Below are 21,460 nucleotides of genomic sequence, written 5' to 3'. Positions count from 1 at the left end.
AGAAATCCTAATAATCGTAAGGAAGTTACTAAATTGAAATGATGCACGCGAACGACTTCCGGGGAACTCAATATAATTTGGAAGGCGGCCGAAAGTTTTAATCCAACTGGCGGAATGATCGTGGGTGATCGTGTGGAACAGTATACGTATAGCGAGCCATTAGTATGCATCTGCTCCCTATGTGTAATAGTACTTCCAATTGATTTTTCACTGAACTTAAACATAAATGTCTATTTCTAGACAATTTGTATGATTGTTAATTTTTTAAGGAACAATGGTGGCTGGAATCTCTTGGAGATCGTTCAGTGGAGTGTCCTTGGCCATTTCCACCAGATTCAGATCACCACAGTTGCCAAATTCGTGATAGAGTCACTATTTCATAGTTTTTAGTTAAAACACACTGGCAGCCTTTGCAAACTCTTCTGATTGGTCACTATTCATCTTTCTCTGTGCAATGCAACTAGGTGGATCACAACTGCAAGTGCTACCCGGCATCAGAAACTGGAATCGGGAATCGGTGAGGCATGGTCTTACTGAGAAACAATGTTAATATAAGGAGTACCCATAAGTAATCAATTATTTGCAAAGACTTTGTTTTGAATTTAGTTTTGTACTTATCGTTGAAGAGGAAACACGAATTCTTTTACAGTTTTCGGTAAAGCAGCCTGTGTTCAAAATATTCTAAAAAGTATCATTTTTTACAACCCTGTAATAAAATGGCGGCGTCCGTACCTTCCGAGGATCATATTCGTCATTGCATACTTTTTCATTTTCATGCAGGATTTAATGCAACGGTAACAACAAAGAAAATTTGTGATGTTTATGGAGATGTATTGAAGGTCAACAAGTGTCAACGTTGGTTCAGAAGGTTTGCTGCTGGTGATTACGATCTCTCTGACAGGCCTCGAAGTGGACGACCAGTTGAATTTGATAATGACACCCTAAAATCTCTAGTGGAAGCTGATCCAAAATTAAGTATACAAGAATTATCGGGAAGCCTTGGGTCAACATGGTCAACTATACAAAGGCACATACACGAAATGGGAAAGGCATATAGGCAAGGAATATGGGTACCGCATCAATTATCTGAGACCAACAAGAATATTCGTCGATCAATTTGCACTTCGTTGCTATCCAGATTTCGTAGAGATCCATTTCTTAGCAGAATCGTTACCGGAGATGAAAAATGGAGTCTTTATGATAACATAAAAGCGTTCCAAGCAATGGCTTTCTGCAAATCAAACCGCAATAGCAACCCCTAAACCTAGCTTATCACTTAGAAAGGTGTTACTGTGCATTTGGTGGGACTGTCCTGGCATAATTCACTTTGAGTTATTGAAACCTGGAGAAACAGTTACTGCTGAGTTGTATTGTCAGCAATTACAACGGCTGTATTCAGAACTATTGAAAAAGAGGACATCTTTAGTCCATAGAAAAGGAGTAATTCTGCATATTGACAATGCCCGGCCCCATACAGCGAAACTCACTCAGGAAAAAATCAAAGAATTGCAATGGGAAGTATGCACCGGATATTGTTCCCCCTGACTATCATCTTTTCAGATCTCTGGAGCATTATTTATGAAATAAAACATTCACTTCTGTAGAAGATGTAAGGAGGCACCTTGAGTCATATTTTGCTCCACGAACCCTGGTTTTCTATAAGAGGGGGGTTAAAAATTTGCAGGAAAGATGGCAAACTGTCCTTGATAATGATGGAGATTATATAATAAATCAACAAATAAAAACTTGAATTTACTACAAAGTTTGTTTTAGATTTCAAAATAATTGATTATTATGGGTCGCCCTAATATTAATACACACTTGGTTTAGTATGAATAACCTTACAATCTCCACGCGTTACAAGCATAGTGGTGCGTCTCTCTAGCGCGGAAACTCTCATGTTCCGATCGCCGCGCTATACCTCTGGGTATGTATGCAGTAGTCAGTAGACCGATAGCATCGGTAAGGTAGGTTTCCTACAGAAACGCGTCATCAAAGGTTTACATTCGTGTTTCACATTTCTCATCACAGCCATAATATGTTCCATCCCGTTGACATGAGCGCCTCGTAATCGCGTCGCAGCGGAGCCACGCGAAGCGTATCAAACGTACTTTGCTGACGTGAAACGCGTCGTTTTGATGCACGCCCAATACCTCTGCGTGATATTTACGATTGATACTTGTGGAAATTAATGACTCCAGTATTGAAACTGCGCTGTCTCAATCGCTAGCATCGGTTTGCAGCCCTCAATGACAGCTTTGTGGAGACTGCGAATCGCAACGGTGCACAGTGGAACGGAAACCTGTTTTTCGGTGGCCAAATTTGAATTTTGGAAGTTTCATGTTTTGAAGAAATTTTTGTCGATTTTTTTCATAGAGAATGACGAGCTGCATCTAATAATTTATAGAAAAATACACGTTTCTATTTACAAAACAAAAGATGAAGGTGACCTTGAAATCTTCAAAACTACAAACCTATAAAAACCTATAAAAAATATTGTTAGTCATATTGTAGTCGTGCTTATACTGAAAAAACGTTGGTTAATAGTCTTTTCATACTTTCCAAAATAACAGAGATCTGCTACTTTTTACACGACCGGCCTATGTAATAACGTTGAAGTAATTTTCGCCGAAGAAAAGACGGAATTGCAGCACACTGTGCGGAGTCCCCGAAAATTCGCGAGCGCTAAAATCGCGGGATCTGGCGGGAAGAGCGTGTCGTCCATGGGTAATATCGAGGCCTCGGCAGATTTCCAGGGAGCGGCGTGCGTATGACAGGCCCGACATTTCGCGTCGTGTCGGCATCCACTTCCGCCGGCTGATTCCGACGTTCTATTTGCATAGGGGTGACCCGACGTGCGAAAAACAACAACAAACAAAAACGAAAAAAGAAATCAAAGAGCCGTAATCACTAGCCCGTGTGACACGCTACACCATCCGTGTGCGGTGTACCGTGATTCCTTGGAGAGCGGCACTCATATACTTGCAAATCCGTCCGCCGGCACCGCGGCCCCGCAAGGCTGCTTTATTGTTTCGACGGTGTCGTGTTTATCATTGTCGCCCCCGCGGGTTTTGTCCCCCGGACGACGCGACGCGACGCGCGGAATGCAATTTCGGCGGCTACCGTGCGTTGCCGCGCTTTTGATTATGCTTGATGCGAAACAGAGCAGTCGCGAACCCTCACCTGGCTTTTTTATTCCCCGACCCCACACACACATACACACACACCGGGACGGATGGCTTCAAAATAGTAATTTTCTGTGTTTATGTTCCGTTAATGAAGTGGGAGACGGCCACGAGTAAATTCTTTTTGTCTTTTTTTACCATGTCATGTTTACAGCATTTTTAGCATTTTATATTCCCTCTGTGCTGCTAATATTTTGCCCTGTTTGCGCATCGTGGACGGTGTTGTCGCCAATATTTTCAAATGAAATGCAACATTGAATTGAGTAAATGGTAATTTCATACCTCGATAATTTTGATAAATCGAAAACAACATACCAATATTTGTTGCGGCTTAACTTCACCTGGGCAACTCAAAAATTTTTAACTTTTTACTATATAATCCAGTACATCTTGACGAAAAAAATGCCAAAAATTGAAGTTTTAAGGCGAGGAATTCACTGTTTCAAAAGTTACGCGTGTTTGAAGAAACGCCTAAAATCACTTTGAACACGTATGACTTTTGGACCAGTGAATTCCTCGCCTTAAAACTTCGATTTTTGGCATTGTCTCGTTAAGATGTACAGGATTATATAGTAAAAAGTTAAAAATTTCTGGGTTGCCAAGGTGAAGTTTAACCTTCGTTTCATATTTCACTCAGCCAATTTCTTCGTAAATGCATAAAATTACAGTCTGGTAATTACACTGCGAATTTTATGCACATATGGCAAATATGAGTAGGAGAAATGCAAAATTCATGAATAGAATTTTTAGAAGAGATACACTTCTGTTTAACTTCTCTTCTGTATAATTGACTGAACATTTTTTTCTCCAGGAAGAAGGTACTTTTTAAAATTTTTCTAACTGAATATCTAGTATGTCTTTAATTTGCACGAAGGGTTGAGTGAAGTGTATAGTGGGGAGTGATAGAAGATATTTTTTTCAGGTGCTTACCATAATCTTCCTCATAGATGATTGCGACTCTGGTCCAGTTCAGAAAGGACATGAGATCTTTGAAGGCCTTGTTCAAGTGGTCCTGTGAGGGGTAGAGGTTTATACTAAACTCCTTGAATGTCGGTTCGAAGTCGACCCTGGCTTCCAGATGTGGTACATCCAGTGCTTCGCATATACTCTGTATGTGGGCACCCAGGAGAGGATCAGACGGTCCGAAAATCCCTTGGACCGACCTAGATAGCTGCTTGCACGCTGTAACAAAGGGACATAACCGTTGATCAGTTCAAAAAGCCGACCTTCGAGAACCTTCGCAGACATCTTCGCAAAATACCGAATACTGAAATACTGAATCGCGAACTAAGAGCTCATTGTATAGCTTCTACTTTCAAATCTGTGATGCGTTCACGAGAAAAATTTTTTAATATTTTTACAAAGGTTTCAATACGCCTTGGTTTGTCACTTGCAATTTTCTACAGAAACAGAGAATGGAACGTTACTTTCTGGGGAAAAAAGGAAAATCTGTACCTTGTTAAATAAATAATCGAATTATTGCAATTTCAGGAACTAGATGCATTGATACTAGACTAGATAGAGTAAAGTCCCGAAAATCGGTCAAATCCGATTCTTCCGAAGTTTGGTAAACAGGTTCCTTTGTTTCCCAAAAATTGTTGTGGCGACTCGAAGAAATTTGGTTATCATACTAATAATATCATTTCCTACGTTACTGGGCACTCACTGCAGCGGATTTTTCCTTTTCCCAAAGGACCCAACCCAGACCTAACCAAAGTTCGTCGGTAAGGTAGAAAATGATACAAATATGATAAAAAAATTTTTTTCGAGTCGGCAAAAATCCTTTTGGGAAGCATGTTTTTAATGCAAAATGAGGCTATGTGCAAAATTTTAGCCGAATCCAATTGGACCGATTTTCGGAACTTCAGCCAGATTTGCAATTTACATAGTGTGGATGTTGAAGAGAGTTCGAAGGAAAAAGTGGCGAAATAAACTCGCCGCAAAAAGAATGTGTGGGCGACAAGATAGTATGACAGGCACCGACAAGCCGGTTTCACATTTTCAGAGCAGGCGCAGTTGGCAGGCCTGCATCAGCGAAAGTTGCATCAGAAATTTTCACGGAGGATTTCACGCATCAACCCCGTTCGCACTCTGCGTACTCTACTCTCGTGTAATCTACTCGTAAACCTTTAGCAGACCCGGTGAATCCGAGAGAGGGAGAAAAAGAGTGATAGAGAGAGTGTCTGCGTGAGAGAGAAAGAGAGAGAGAGAGAGAGAGAGAGAGAGAGAGAGAGGGAGAAAGGAGAGAGAAGAGATTGACGTAAAACTTTCTGACGCCCCTTTTTTGTCGCTAATAAACAAGTCGCACGGTAGTTTCGGGCTATACGTTTCCTCGTTTAGAGTTGGTTTTATGAAAAATGCACTTGCTATGACGTTTTCCACGAACATTTTTTTCCCGCGAACGTCTGCGCACGCCGGGCGGTTATGATTCATGCGACGCTTTTGATCACCTGAGCCTAGATAATGTTCGCGTATTTACGATTGCCAGAATTGCTTTATGCCCGTATAATCCTGTTTCTACATCAAAACGTCCACCTCTGCGACTGAAAATATTTAATGCAACTTTCGTAACTGTTGTGCAAATATTTAAACGCTGCTTTTACTACCGCAAACATTTAAACGTCTGTTTTGCAGCTGTAAATATTTAATTTTGCATTTATGGTAGATTTCCTAATATTGTTATATTGTTTCCGACACATTATAATCATTGAAGGTAGAAATATATTTTTATGCTCCTCTGAATCAACTGAGAAGTTTTGTTGTTACAGTGAGCGATGTCGCAACGAACGCTTAATTAAATTACCTTCGTCTGTCGCAATTACTGTTCAACAATCAGTCCTTTCCTTCTCCAAATATGTGATATTTTAAAATTCCCTCAGTCAGACTTTTCAAATTGACCTAACGAATGAAAATTGAACGTATTAAACTTAAATTCTACGCTTTGAGTATACATTAAGCTTCCCCCCGTGTTATTCTGTTAATTACATCGTGTCCTCATAAATTTCAGTACTCGTTCGTTAATTACAGTATTTCGGAAAGCATCCCTCGTAAAACAAGTTCGCTCATGACACTTCATTTATGTTGGTATTCTCGTCTTTGCCAGCGCAAAAAACACACTGCATCGTTAAATGCAGTCCATCATTTCAAAGCAGCAAAAACCTAATTACCTCTCTGGCTGTTTTATGAGAAAGTGTTTGCTGAATGTAGGTGCCATAACGTCCAACAAAAGATTCATTAGCAATAATTCGCTTTCTTCGTGGAAAATCTCGATGTTGTTAGCAGACTGCGGATTTCTATGCAAAATGCTTAAGCATTATTTAGAAGAAAATATATTTTTCGAATGTTTTCACTTCTTTAAAATTCCATCTACTCATTTTTCAAAATTGTTAAAAACAGGAACCAAATAAAGGGCCTAGCCGATTAAGATTGTCAAAACTGCCCTTAGAGGTTTTTCAATGATTAATGAACCGATTGAAAGCTGACCCAGAAAAACCCCTCTGAGCAAAATTTCAACCCCCTATCTTGCCCGTGAGGGTAGTTCCAGGTTAAATTAGATTTCGCGCTTTTCCGCGCATTTTCCACACTCTGATGCTTCCTAAAATTCTGAAAAAAATGTGGCATATTTTGGATCCTAAGACAGATTTTTGAGAATTTTTTCAGATTTTTTTCTTGCAAACTGTGGTCGCAAAAAATGAAAAACCTCCAAAAAATCGAAAAAATGTACATTTCTCAAAAATATGAAAACATGCTATTTTGCTGTTTAGTGCTCCGATAAAGTACCATAACAGGCAGTGTCGTCAATTTTTTTTAGATTTTTTGTTGTGAGCACTTTTTGTAAAAACAAGAAAAACCGAATTTTTTCGCCGTTTCTGCAATTAGCAGGAAAGTTACACTTGTTGGTTTTACCGCAGGTATATATTAAGTCATTTTAAACATTATTACATTGAAACAAGGAGCCAAATAAAATAGTTATACCTCCTTCGATAATTTCGGTTAAACTTCATCTTGGCAACCCAGAAATTTTTAACTCATTTTTAACGCATAGCTTTTGAACCGACGAATTCCTCGCCTCAAAACTGGGATTTTTTACTCTTTCTCGTGAAGGTGTGCAGGATTATATAGCAAAAAGTTAAAAATTTCTGGGTTGCCAAGGTGAAGTTAAGCCATAATTTCTGTCTATGTCATCCTAACTTAGACCGAAGATCTTTTCACATTTATTCCCATTAAAGATCCAGCCGGAGGACCTTTTCCTTATAGATCAACCGATCGTCACTCCTAGATCCAATTTTCGATCGACTCATTTCCGTCGCGCCACTATATTTTCTTCGAAATCTAACGGGCGTCCCTCGAGGTTTCGATTTCTCGATTTTCCGGCTGACGCCCGGCGCCGGTTCTCTCGGCGTCGAAACATAGTCGCGCCTCATGCATAAATGATATTTTCGAGGCTGATCGACCGACCGGAAGTGCTCGCGATGTTCAGAAAACTGGTTTCTGGCATTTCGCTGTCGCGATCAGGCGTCGGCGTTTAACGCCGAATAAATCCGAACAAACGCGGCATAAATTTGCCCGCGTGTATTGTCCCCGCACCGGCGGGAACATCAATACCCGTTGATTCCATGGAAATGATATTTTCGGCAATTTTGGACCGTGCCTGATTTCACTGCGACATCAACCGTCCCCTCGCCGTTGCGGATTTAAATATCCGCGCGCAACGGCCGCGAAACGCGGAATGACGTGTCCGTTGATTGATTAAAAATTGTACGTTTAATCGAATGCTCACCGAACGATGCAACCGTCCATTCCGATACACACGAAATTATTAACCCGCGAGCCGTCTCACGCATGAATAATACAATATACTGCTCGCTGAATACAGACATCGCGTCTCGACACCTTCGCTTTCATCGATTCGCAAATTCGCCGCGGATTTTTCGCCCGGAAGAAAAATCTACGAGCAAAAGTGAAATTTCGATCAGAATGTTTGCACCGTTCATGTTTCGAATAAGTTCATGTTCTGTGAAGAATTGAACAGCAAATAGCGAAATCTCTCGGTTCAGTGAGAGACTGTGTTAAAAAAAATGATAGTAACTTTCTTGTCTCGAATGATTTTTAAAGACCACTTTCACTGGCATATTCCTGGCGCTTTCACGATTAAAATGATACCCAACACGATACAGTTTCAATTACAGATACTCGTTTAATCCACGATTTAGTGGAACCTCTCTTATCCGAACGCACTCTTTCGCTTGAGGATATCTTGTACAATGCGCTTTTTGAACGATCAACGAGACTGATCGATTCGAGAACTTGTTAACGATGTTAAGAACTGTTTAGTGGCTTGTTTGCACTATTTCTCAAAAAACAATTTAACTCGTTCTGTATGATTTTCCTTCCTTCGGGAGCGGTTTTATTCCCTTCTCTTGGTAGCGTACTAGCTCAACGAGCTTCCACACTGACCTACGTAAACAAATTCTTTAATATTTGAAATGTTTACAAGGACGATTTTCATTAATTGTTTACAAACAAATTCCTCGTTTCGAACACTGTGATGTTATAACTTTTGAAGATTAACGAGCAGGAGGTTGAAATCACTTGGGCAGTTCGGAGAGTGACCTCGGCACACCAAGGTCAAGCTCAAGGTCACCGGATGCTTCCCCAAAGCAAACATTTGGCCAAGAAATCTTTTATGGCGCGTCTTAAACCGAAATCTCTGGGTCCGGAACCGATATTCGCGAACCGATCCGACGTATAATCCGGTTGAATTGCCGAAGATCGTTCGGAAATGATCGTCGAATGATCTAAACGAATCTAAGATATGCCATAAAGTGAAACCGGTGGCGTAAACGAGAAACCGATGAGTCGGGCGATCGTCGTGTCTCCCGGAAGGCAAAGGAAGTCTCGTGAATAATTCATAGCGCCGCGGACAAAGTAGAGAATGCTTAGACACCCTGAAATGATCGAGCTCGCTCGTCCATTCCTCGTGCTGGCCTTTACACGCGTGCCGGGAATCATTTTTCCAAAAGGAAACAGAATCGTGGATTAGCGAATCGATGCGTATCAATCTCTTAGGCAGTCACCCTAATTTCTTCAGGACCCAACTCCGGTTTGCAATTGACAAACGAATTTCTGAATTTCTGCACGATTTTTCCGGCTTTCATTAACGAATACGTCGAATGCTGTGCGAATTTTCTGCGAGTTTCAAATCAGCGTTGCTGGTAATAATTACCGTGGATCTTTATGTCGAATAAAAATTGCATACGGGAGCCACACAGACATTTTAATAATTTTAATCAGTTGGGAAAATAATCTGACGGTACAGTGAATTCTCGATAGGATAATTACTGTGGGGGTACCAATTACTGTGCATATACTATTTATACTTGTTTCTAAAGCATAATGAATATTAAAAAAGAGATATTAAATTTTTTCATTAAAATCAGTTAATATATATGTAGTATCGCAGTTATTCATGCTAACCTTGCCAGGCGTAGGTTTATAGTTTAGGGTAGTTTTAGGGTAGTTTTAGTGCTTTACCTGAGCACGTATTTTTAGGGACCGAGCGTGGGGCCTGAAAGGGTCATAAAAGTGAGAGCGTTTGGGACATTTGGCGAAAGTCGGGGGTGTTCGGGAAAGGTCGGTAGGGGCGGGAGGACTCATCAAAAAATGACCAGAGTTGTAGAGTTGACGTCGAAGCGAGCGGAGCGTGTCGTAGCGAGCGGAAGTTGTAACCGTTTTAGTTTATTATTTTAACGCGTGTAACATTAGTTCGAATAAATTATTTTAGTTCCCAACCGATTCCGAATTTAATCCTACATATATGTTATATATCTCTTTTTTAATACTCACTATGCTTTAAAAATAAGTATAATTATTGTAGGTACACTAATTGGCACCCCCACAGTGATTGGGTCTCTTACCCTATATGTCAGGAACATGGGTCCTGATGTCGCTTATCGTCTAAGAGTCACTCTTCCTAAGAGTCATTCGAGGCCTCGGTCGTCGAGGAGTGTAAACATAGCATGGGCAATCCCATAAATAAAATAAACACTACTAATCCAATAACAAAACTTCTTTATTTTTCATTATTTTTGATGGGACTTTCACCTATATATTCGTGGTATTTTTCTAATGAAAATGATAACAAATACGATATAATTCAGATGATATTTACTTACGTAACGAACTGCCCCATGAAAAAGTAATGAAAAATAAAGAAGTTTTGTTATTGGATTAGCAGTGATCTCCTGGTCTCACACCGATATACCCGTCCCGTATTATGTTACACTCTTCGGCGACCGAGGGCTCTCGAGTTTCTTGACACGGGATATGCGGTGGTGGGGATAATTTGGCGACATTTATCGTCCAGGCCTCGGCGACATATATCGAGAAGTCACTATCGGGCTGACGTTGACTGAGGCAGAATTTTTGTTTTGGGAAAGTCTCCCCTTAACTCGGCAAATAATTCTTGCACTTTATGATACCAAATATAATATAATTCGGATTATATTTACACTAATTTTCCGTTAATATAATTGTAATGGGAAGTAATTTTCATCGTTCATTACACGAGTAAACATCATCGGAATTATATCATATTTGGTATCATCTTCATCACAAAAATGCCACGAATATGTTGGTGAAAGTTCTATAAAAAAAAAAAATGTTGAAAAATACAGAAGTTTTGTTATTGGATTAGTAGTAGTCTCCTGGTCTCACACCGATATATCCGACCCGTATTATGTTATACTACTCGGCGTCCGAGGTCTCTGGAGTTTCTTGGCACAGGATATGTTTCTTGGTACAGGATATGTTTTATATGTTATTATAAAAAAAGATGAAAAATAAAGAAGTTTTGTTGTTGGATTAGTAGTAGTCTCCTGGTCTCACACCGATATATCCGACCCGTCATATGTTACACTTCTCGGCGACCGAAGCTTCTTGACCCCTCATGGGGTATAGCCCACGGTAGTGGGGATAATTCCGCGACATTTATTATCCAGGCCTCGGCGACATATATCGAGAATTCACTATCGTGCTGACGTTGACTGAGCCAGAATTATTGTTTTACGAAATTCTCCTCCTAACTCGACAAATAAATCTTGCACTTTGATACGAGACACGATATAATTCGGATTATATTTACACTAATTTTCCGTTAATATAATTGTAATGGGAAGTAACTTTCATCGTTCATTACACGAGTAATTATCATCGGAATTATATCATATTTGGTATCATTTTCATTGGAAAAATTCCACGAACATGTTGGTGAAAGTGCTATAAAAAAAATGAAAAATAATTGTTATTGGATTAGTATTAGTCTTCTGGTCTCAATTGATATAAATTAATAGTTGTAGAGAATAGAATCTTATTTTCAATGGTAGTAGTCTTTGCAGCTGTGAAATAAATAAAAACCGTACAAATTCTGACAAATTGTAAATTCTAGCATTTTTTGAAAATTGTCAGAACCCATAAATGCATAAAGTGTCGTAGTCTAGTACAGTGAATCCTCGATATATGTCAACAACACGGGTCTTGCCAGTGTCACGTATCGTCCAGGTATACCCCTTGGTAGTGGGGATAATCCGCGACATTTATCATCCACGCCTCGGCGACATATATCGAGAATTCACTGTTATTGACAAATTCTTGAAATGTTCTCACCGTTTTGCATATCTTTCGTAAGCGCATACAAATTGGAATTATCGGGGGATCTTTGTGCGAAATGAAATTGTTCGGTCGCGCAAGATTTTCAATAAAATGGAGGACGACCTCGGTTGCTGGTACGGAGGACAATACCACGAGAAGATATTCGATTTGAAAGGACTTCTATCAATGTATTTTATATCTGGTTGCTTTGAGAGATGTTTCCCCCATCTATGTATCGCCAACGGCTCGGTTTGCTTTCATCGAAATTCTATGGGCCTGGCCTTTTTTTTTGTCTCAATAATAAGAAGCTCCTCGATACTTTTATTAATATTTACAGAATCTTGCCGATAGCAATTTAAGAGGCTCGGAGTACGCTCTCGAGTCTTTGAAAGAAGCCCGAGGGAAACAAATCGACGAAATTCATTGAGCAAGTTTGATAGCCGCTTTGATCCGCCGACGGAAGAACGTGGCAATGGAAAGTTTCGTTTATTACTCGAGAAGTTCGCTCGCATTTAACAGTTCGAGCACTCTTTTAATGCTTCTATAAATATTTCTCCTTAATCGTGTTCGAGAAACTCTCCCACGCTTTATCCTCATCCTTCATTTTCCACTGTGCGCGCACTTGGTGCAACGAATTAACCCGTTATCGATCACCAGCAACGCTGCGCACCTAGGCCATTATTTTCGCGAAGAAGCTCGCGTTAATGTTGCAAACAGTTAAATCAATTAAGCCGGGAATTTTCACGAAGGAGCACACGTTTCGACTGAACAACGCACAGTGTGTCGAGTATATGGGAATTCGGGAAAAAAGTCATAACTCTTAAATTATGAAATTTTCGAGGAAAGTATCTTAATACTTTTTGAAATAAAATGCAAAGGCGAATCGATTGGTATATAAAAAAAAATTTTTTTTTTAATTGCGATAACTCTTATGTTTTAATAAATTCTTATGTTTTTTTACTGCATAAAACGTAGTTTACAATTTTAACGAAAATTTAAAAAAAAAGTACAATACATTACTTATTCAAATCTTCACAAGGAGGAATTAAAACTTAGGAATCCTTAAGAGAATTCCTTTATTTTACCTAGAAATAAATAAAATGAATAAATTAATTAATTAATAAATTAACATAGATAATATGTTATTAAATAATATGTGTACGTACTATACTACTTCAGCTTCACTATCATCAGAACAAGTGTTTGAGTTGGAATCTGATAAGTAGGATGTTTCATTTAATAATAAATAGTCTCTTATATCTGCAAAATCCTTTTTTTCTTTTTTCGTATGTTTTCTTTTATAATGGGCAATAATTGGATCCGACTCCAGTAGAAGACGATTTAATAGGTCTTTATTTGAATTTTCTCTTGATGTCTTGCGGGTGTTATGTTCCCGAAAATATTTTATATTTTTATGTTGAGCCTCTAGAGCTTCTTCGGATAATTTGCCAATAGGAACAATTGTATTTTTAATAATTTCAACTGCATGGAAAAGTAATTTATGCGTAGTCATCGGCATCACATACCAATTATAATGTTTTAAATATAATTCTCTAGCTTCTTGAATTATTTCTTATAAATATATAATTTATAAGAATAAAATTGAACACATATGTAAGTACTTATCAAATGGCATGCGTCTAAAAATAATTGCAGCAAATTTCTTCGAAAGACTACGCAGAAAGCCGCCGTGCGCGAGCGTCTTAATAGGGTTTTTTATTATTTTCTCCGCTTGAGCAAATGTGAGCAGATTTAAACCAATGCGAAATTAAAGTTTAATGTGCCAGCAATTACTGTAAAAAAATTCACGGGTGTACTTTGATGTACTTTTTTTAACACTCTAATCAAAGTTGATAAATGTTAAACATAAAAAATTAGGACAAACTGCGATAATTTAAAAAAACTTTTTGGGAGATTGAAGGTCTAATAATGCTAAACACACCCTGTAAAAATCAAATTAAAAAACCAAATAGCTTGCGAGGGACGCATGTTTTCAAAAATGCGCGGAATTTGACAGTGAAGTTTCAGCCTCAATTTTAATAACAAATTGATTTATTCAGTTAAAATTTAAGGCAGTTTTAGAAACTACGTTTTGTTACGAACATTTTAGGATACGTAAATTTGCAGATCTTACACTTTGATTTTCGGACTTTTTTCCATTGGACGACACACTGTGCAACGTTCCGAAACTCGGCTCGCCCGGCTTCGTGTCTGAATATTTCACAAAGAGCAGGGGTAACGAATGACAGTGGCTCGCATATTGCAAAATGTTCCCGTTAAACTTCGCCGCGGCGGAAATTCATCCACTTTTAATTTTAATCCCTAACCAATCGTTCAATTAATTGGCCTTTAACTACCGGGAACGTTGTTATGAAATAAAAAGGAAGAAGAAAAAAAGCTCAGACAAAGAGAGAAGCGCTCATCGCGCCGTTAAACCGAAGCGCTAGGGAAATTGCGTTCATATATCCATTAAAAATTTCTAAAGCCCGTAACGCGGCCGGATTAACTACTTCGAAACGCAACTTCCGCGGAGGAAGAAAATATTGAACGTCCGGTTCGGCGGAACGGGTAGGGTCGTAAAGAAGAAAGGAACATCGTGATTAGTCGCCGGCCGCGTTAATTTCGACGTGAAGAAGCGAGAACGAAGACAAGGCCGGCTAAAGCCTGTGTAATTTAGGTAAATGGTGGTCCGGATAAAGTGCTGATGGAGAATTTCTTTTTTCCTACGCCACTGGAATCTGAAAACCGACGCCGCGCAGTGGCGCCAAGGCGGCGAAAAATCCATTTTATAAATTTTCGATTTTTATTAAAAAAAATTATTTTTGTATAGCCCAATAGTGCGTGCATGATGTGCCAAAGTCAGATTTTTAAAAAAAAAATTTTTACGGAGATATACGCATGGTGAATAACCATTTCCTCGCTCCTGGGAATTCATCAGTTTTCAGTGCGATAGTTATGTAATTACTCCGTCTATAATTGAATACTTAGGGGTCTACGAATCGTATGGGTTATTGCAAATGGCTTCAACTATTAGCTGGCAAAACAATTTTCCAAAAAAAGTTGTTTAACATTAAGTAATATGGACTAACCTGAAGCCCCTTTGCGTTACGCTCATTGTTTATTTATGGAGGAATACAAAAAATCCTTTGAATAGCTTCGATCTGGAAGTAATCGTTTTAGCAAGTTATAATATTGATCTAGCTTTGTGCAAAATTTCATGAGATACTTCGAGATGCTTTCGCCGCAATTTAAGTTTAAATATCAACTTTCGGAATTTCCAAGAATGAATCGCGCGGATGTCACGACTATTTGATGTTTCAGGTGAAATTTTTTAGGGATACATATCACATAATAAAAAGATAATATGACATTCATACATATAAAAAAATATTTAATAACAATTTTTTATGTTAAATAAACAAAGTTTTCGTTCACTGGACCACTGTCGCAAAAATGCAACAGGTACTTTTTTGGTAGTGCTCCAATGAACGCTATAAAAATAATTTATGTAAGATGAAAAAAATTGTTATTAAATATTTTTTTATACATAAAAAATTAATAAATCAAATGCACTTCACATTTTTCTTTATTATTTAGAAATATTCCTAAAAAATTTCACCTGGAACATCAAATAATCGTAACTTCCGCACGATTCACTCTTGGAAATTCTGAAAGCTGATATTTAAACTTAAATTGTGGTGAAACGGTCTCGAAGGGTCTCATGATTTTTTGCACAAAGTTAGATCAATATTACACCTTGCCAAAACTATGAGTTCCAGACCAAAATCTATTAAAGGATTTGTTGTATGCTTCCATAAATAAAAAATGGGCAGAAAACAGAGATTTTCGATTAGCCCATATTACTTAATGTTAACAATTTTTTACAAAAAAATTTTTTTTTGCCAAATAAGCGTTGTACCTGTGGCAATCTCTCCACAAATTTTCAAACAAATTCGTTGGATAGTTTCGTTTTTACAGATGTTTTGCCGCTTTTTGGCCATTTGGCACCACTGTGCGCCGCGCAGTGGACGAAAGTGCCATTTTGACGCTCTAAAATAATAACTTCTAAACCGTTAGAGACGATTGAATGAAATTTAATAGGTAAAAAGGTCACATTCGTACCTTCAAATTGCAATAAAAATCAATTTGAATTTACACGGGGTTTATTAATTACATAGGCTTTAAAACAATTATAGAACAAGTGGAATTAATATACCTGTTCCACTGCATTAATATTCCTGAAGTAAATTTGTGATTTCTGGTGGATTTGTTGCAAGTTCTTGCAAATTAATATTTTCTAGCATTGTTTAGACAACAAAACATAGTTTATCACAGTTCTAAAGTAGCTTCTAAACTGCGTCTAATATTAAGGGTACCCATAAGTAATCAATTATTTGCAAAGAATTTATATTGCCTTTAGCTCTGTACCGATCGTTGAAGAGGAAACACGTATTCTTTTACAGTTTTCGGTAAAGCAGCCTGTGTTCAAAATATTCTAAAATGTATAATTTCTTTTACAACGCTGTAATAAAATGGCGGCCCAATAGAATAGAATCCCCTATAAAACGTTACATAATTAGATTCTGCAGGAAAGAATAAGTAAATTTTGTCTGAAACATTTTTTGTCTTGGGTTCTATTTGAAATTATAAAGGTACCCCGGCCCCCTGTAAAGGGAAAGGGGGGTGCCACTTCAGGTTTATGTAATTAAAAAGGCTCTTCAGATCCATGCAATTTAAGACCAAGAACTTTAAAATCGATGGCATAGTTTTTTTTCGAGATATTGAGCTGTTAAGAGTTATGTGGGCCACCTCGTACAATAAATTAAGAAATAAAAACTTGAATTTACTACAAAGTCTGTTTCAGATTTCAAAATAATTGATTACATATGGGTCCCCCTAATATATTTTTTAACGACACGATCGCGGTTCAAACTTTGTCAATTTCTCGAAGTTCGGTGTGAACGTTGTCACAAGTTTGTTTTAACGATCGCATTTTTGTTCGTAGTGTTCTGGTGTCTCAAGACTGGTTAATATTAACGGACACAGGTGAAATCATGCGAACACCTGCTTTCAGAAAGAAACGAGAAGCCGATACGGTTTCCGCGGCCGTTAACGCCGCATTGTTACGCAACCGGCGCGGCTCTCAGTTCCGCGTAGAAATGGCGCTTGGAATGTCGTTGCACGGAAATTAGAGACGAAGCCATTTGTGGATGTCATCGTACGCTAGCGACGAGCCAAGGACTCGATTAAGAATGGCTCGACTGTTTAACGAGGTCTCGATGCGAATTTATAGCTCGCATTTTAGCGAACGATCGTCGCCCAGCGGCTGTTAACTCGCTCGTCAAAGCACAGCTCGCGTTATCTTTGAACCGCTCGTGAACGTGTCGCTTTCCTTTCTCTGGACTCCAAATACAATAGCACCAATTTCCTGGTGTTCAGATGGTTCTCTATTGTACTAGTAATTCCGGGAGAGGTGCACCACATTTTGTCTCCTGTTTAGAAAAATTTTATTGAGAATAATTGAAAGTGTAGGCATAGTTTAATTATTTATCTAAATGTCTTTAACACTAGGTTTACGGTGCACTAAAAACGACTATTTTACATTACTTTATAGAAACAACGTGAATGTATCGATCAAAGTTTGTAGCCATTTTTTAAATAATCTATACCCAAAGAAATCAATTTGTTAAATAATTGCTCATGGATGCATTTTTACAATCTCAATATTCGCAATTTGAAAATATTAGAATCCGTCATTTTGACGAGTCCCGTAAATCTAGTGTTAATAATACATAAAGTTATATGGGTAAAACTTTTATTTTAATATATTAATATGCTGTTTAGAAAAGTTCGAAAAAGTGCATCTCTCTAGTATTTCCTCGGTGAAACTTACAACCATTTTTTAAGCTAGTAGGTACCGCGGTCGAATAAGCAAAATTTGCTAAATATTTAAGACAAATCAATAACTAGACTGCGAATGTGTATGCAAAAGAAAAATTTTCTAGATTGCAACGAACCGGGGCAAAAATAAAAATTCTATTACTTCTTCGATTCAATATACGACCATTTTTTAAGCTAGCAGGTACCACGGTCGAATAAGCAAAATTTGCTAAATATTTAGAACAAATCAATAACTAAACTGCGGATCTGTATGCAAAATAAAAATTTTCTCGATTGCAACAAACCGGGGCAAAAATAACAATTCCATTGCTTCCTCGATGCAATATACAACCATTTTTTAACCTAGTAAATATCACGGACGAACGAGCAAAAATTCCCTAATATTTAGGACAGCTCAATAACTAAACTACGGATCCGTATGCAAAATAAAAATTTTCTAGATTGCAACGAACCGGGGCAAAAATAAAAATTCCATTGCTTTCTCGATGCAATATACAACCATTTTTTAAGCTAGCAGGTACCACGGCCGAAGAAGCAAAATTTGCTACATATTTAGGACAACTCAATAATCAAATTGTGGATTTGTTGCAAAATGAAAATTTTCTCGATTGCAACGAACTGGGGCGAAATAAAAATTGATGATGGAGAACTGAAATGATTTAAATTACTTTACAATCAGTAGAAAACGTTTAGGTAGCTGTTACATATATTAGTTTATGGTGCAAAGTTAAAAACACTTAAGGTAATTTCGCGAGGGATGCACCACATTTTATTTTCTGTTTATAAAATTTTTATCGAGAGTAAATGAATATTTGAAAGTAAAGGGAGGCACAGTTTAATTATTTATTTAAATCTCTTTAATAATATATAACGTTAAATGAGTGAAACTTTCATTTCAATATATTAATATGCTGTTTAAAAGAGTTCGGTTAGTTACACGTAAATAATATAATACACGCGTTCATCGAGATGACATTATTTACAAATGTTAACACTAAACCTACCACGGTCACAATGACCCCGATTTTATATTTTACAATTATTCCAACTACAAAAATTCATTTATGGAAAATAGTGGAATAAATTTCCTTGTCCAAGCATTTATTATTTTGAAAATTACGGACAATCTCAATATTTACTATCATTTAAAATGATGTAAATGATAACAGAAAAACAGTTGAGAATCATCCAGTATTGCCACAATAAGAAATTGGTCCATGTCACCCTATGGTGCGTTAATAGATAGATTAGAATAAAATATTGTAATAGTTCTAAATTCTTTCAGCGTTCTTACTGTGTTCCGTGTTCTCTCCATTCATTTTTCCCGTGAAAGACGTTCTCGCCAGGTATCCTCAACTAGCTCTTTATCATCTGTAGTGGCACCGGGTCAACGAAGACACTTTCCAGTAGCATAAAGATCCCACGCAACGTCAAGGGAAATAGAAATTAGCGTCGTTCCGTCGCGTGAACAGAATTTTCCAGTTTCCAGGCTCGAGAGTCGACCCACATCGTGCGCAGGGGAAAACTGTGCCAAAAACCCACGCGACAAAAAAATCGCAACGTGGTGGAGCACTTTCACTGCACGAGTTCTCCGTGTATTGCATCTTCTTCCGCCAGAAAAAAAGAGTCTTTCTCCCCCTCTCTCTCTCTCTCTCTCTCTCTCTCTCTCTCTCTCTCTCTCTCTCTCTCTCTCTCTCTCTCTTTCTCTCTCTAGAGATAACCCGTACACAGGCTTCCCCGGAAACGTATTTAACGCCTCGAAGACATCTAGAGCGAGCATCTCGACACGGAAACGTCACCGACAGGGGCACCGATAAGGCACGAATTCTTTATCCGATATGAACGAATGAGCTCCGAACCGCGTCTTCTATTTATCAATTTTTATTCTGCATCAAAATCCGCAGTCGCACAATAGAACAGTGGGAAAGATATGTACCTAAAATAATTAGATTGCGGATTTTATGCCCTCGTGATAAATGTAAGTAGATTGGACGCAAGGCACAATAAAATTTTAAAATTGTTATATTATCTCCAACTCGTTACAATTATTAAGAAAAGAAATTAACGTCCATACACTTTCCATGACTTGAAATTGACGCAGACAATTTTTATTTTGCATACAAATCCGCAGTCTAGTTATTGAGCTGTCCTAAATATTTAGCAAATTTTGCTTATTCGACCGTGGTACCTGCTAGCTTAAAAAATGGTCGTATATTGCATCGAGAAAGCAATGGAATTGTTATTTTTGCCCCGGTTCGTTGCAATCAAGAAAATTTTTATTTTGCATACAGATCCGCAGTTTAGTTATTGATTTGTTCTAAATATTTAGCTAATTTTGCTTATTCGACCGTGGTACCTGCTAGCTTAAAAAATGGTTGTATATTGCATCGAGAAAGCAATGGAATTGTTATTTTTGCCCCGGTTTGTTGCAATCGAGAAAATTTTTATTTTGCATACAGATCCGCAGTTTAGTTATTGATTTGTTCTAAATATTTAGCAAATTTTGCTTATTCGACCGTGGTACCTGCTAGCTTAAAAAATGGTCGTATATTGCATCGAGAAAGCAATGGAATTGTTATTTTTGCCCCGGTTCGTTGCAATCAAGAAAATTTTTATTTTGCATACAGATCCGCAGTTTAGTTATTGATTTGTTCTAAATATTTAGCAAATTTTGTTTATTCGACCGTGGTACCTGCTAGCTTAAAAAATGGTCGTATATTGCATCGAGAAAGCAATGGAATTGTTATTTTTGCCCCGGTTCGTTGCAATCGAGAAAATTTTTATTTTGCATACAGATCCGCAGTTTAGTTATTGATTTGTCTTAAATATTTAGCAAATTTTGCTTATTCGACCGTGGTACCTGCTAGCTTAAAAAATGGTCGTATATTGCATCGAGGAAGCAATGGAATTGTTATTTTTGCCCCGGTTCGTTGCAATCGAGAAAATTTTTATTTTGCATACAGATCCGCAGTTTAGTTATTGAGCTGTCCTAAATATTTAGGAATTTTTGCTCGTTCGACCGTGATGTTTGCTAGGTTAAAAAATGGTTATAAGCACTGTGGGATTCATATGTCTGGGAAGCGTCGGCGAAACGCACGCGAAGCAGATCGAAGTGCCATGAGTCATAAGCCGAAATTTATGCAAAACAATTCTGCAGGCGGCCGGAGTCGAATCAGCCGTTGCGAAACCATAACAATGTTTCTTGCGGGTCGATCGTAGACGGGCGGCGAGCTTAAATTGCGAACCGTAAATCCGACCGGACGTCGTCGATAAATTCGCAACAAACTTCCATCTTCGATGAATATCCATTTCATCGTGAACATGCTCCGGATTATTCCTTTCAAAGGCACTTCGTTCCTGACTTTTAAATTTATTTCGACAACTACTCGTATAGTTATACATTTTTATTCTCAATCCGTCATAACAAGTCTGCACTTCTTCACTCATTTCTCCTAAAAGACATTGTTTTTTAAAAAATGGTTTGTAATATTTAAGTGTCTGATACTTTTATGAGCATTTTACAAGTAAGTAGATATATGACTCTTTTCTCTCAGAATGAATATTCACTTGTGACTGCATTCAATGCTTGATTTCGGAATATTAAACTTAAATGTACAAACGAAAATAAATAATTTTTTTAGAATTTTTCACCTAAGAAAAATAGTCCTAATTTAAAGTTTTCCAACCTTTGGGTTCGAGGAGCTCCCCCCCCCCCTGGGAGTGTT

At 38.0% G+C, this 21,460-nt stretch overlaps 1 protein-coding gene across 1 annotated transcript in view; it reads right to left on the bottom strand.

Annotated features, from left to right (window-relative positions):
• Positions 1 to 21,460, bottom strand: part of LOC143360896 (glutamate receptor ionotropic, kainate 2) — a 327,145-nt gene that overhangs the window by 124,315 nt on the left and 181,370 nt on the right. The window contains exon 4 of the mRNA XM_076800073.1: positions 4,116 to 4,367. Within this exon, the coding sequence (XP_076656188.1) occupies positions 4,116 to 4,367 (252 nt within the window). The remainder of the gene's footprint in view (positions 1 to 4,115; positions 4,368 to 21,460) is intronic.

This window comes from Halictus rubicundus, chromosome 14 (genome assembly GCF_050948215.1).
Source record: "Halictus rubicundus isolate RS-2024b chromosome 14, iyHalRubi1_principal, whole genome shotgun sequence".
NCBI classification, from domain to species: domain Eukaryota; kingdom Metazoa; phylum Arthropoda; class Insecta; order Hymenoptera; family Halictidae; genus Halictus; species Halictus rubicundus.
The sequence above is the reverse complement of the archived record's forward strand: the minus strand, read 5'-3'. Positions and strand labels throughout refer to the sequence as shown.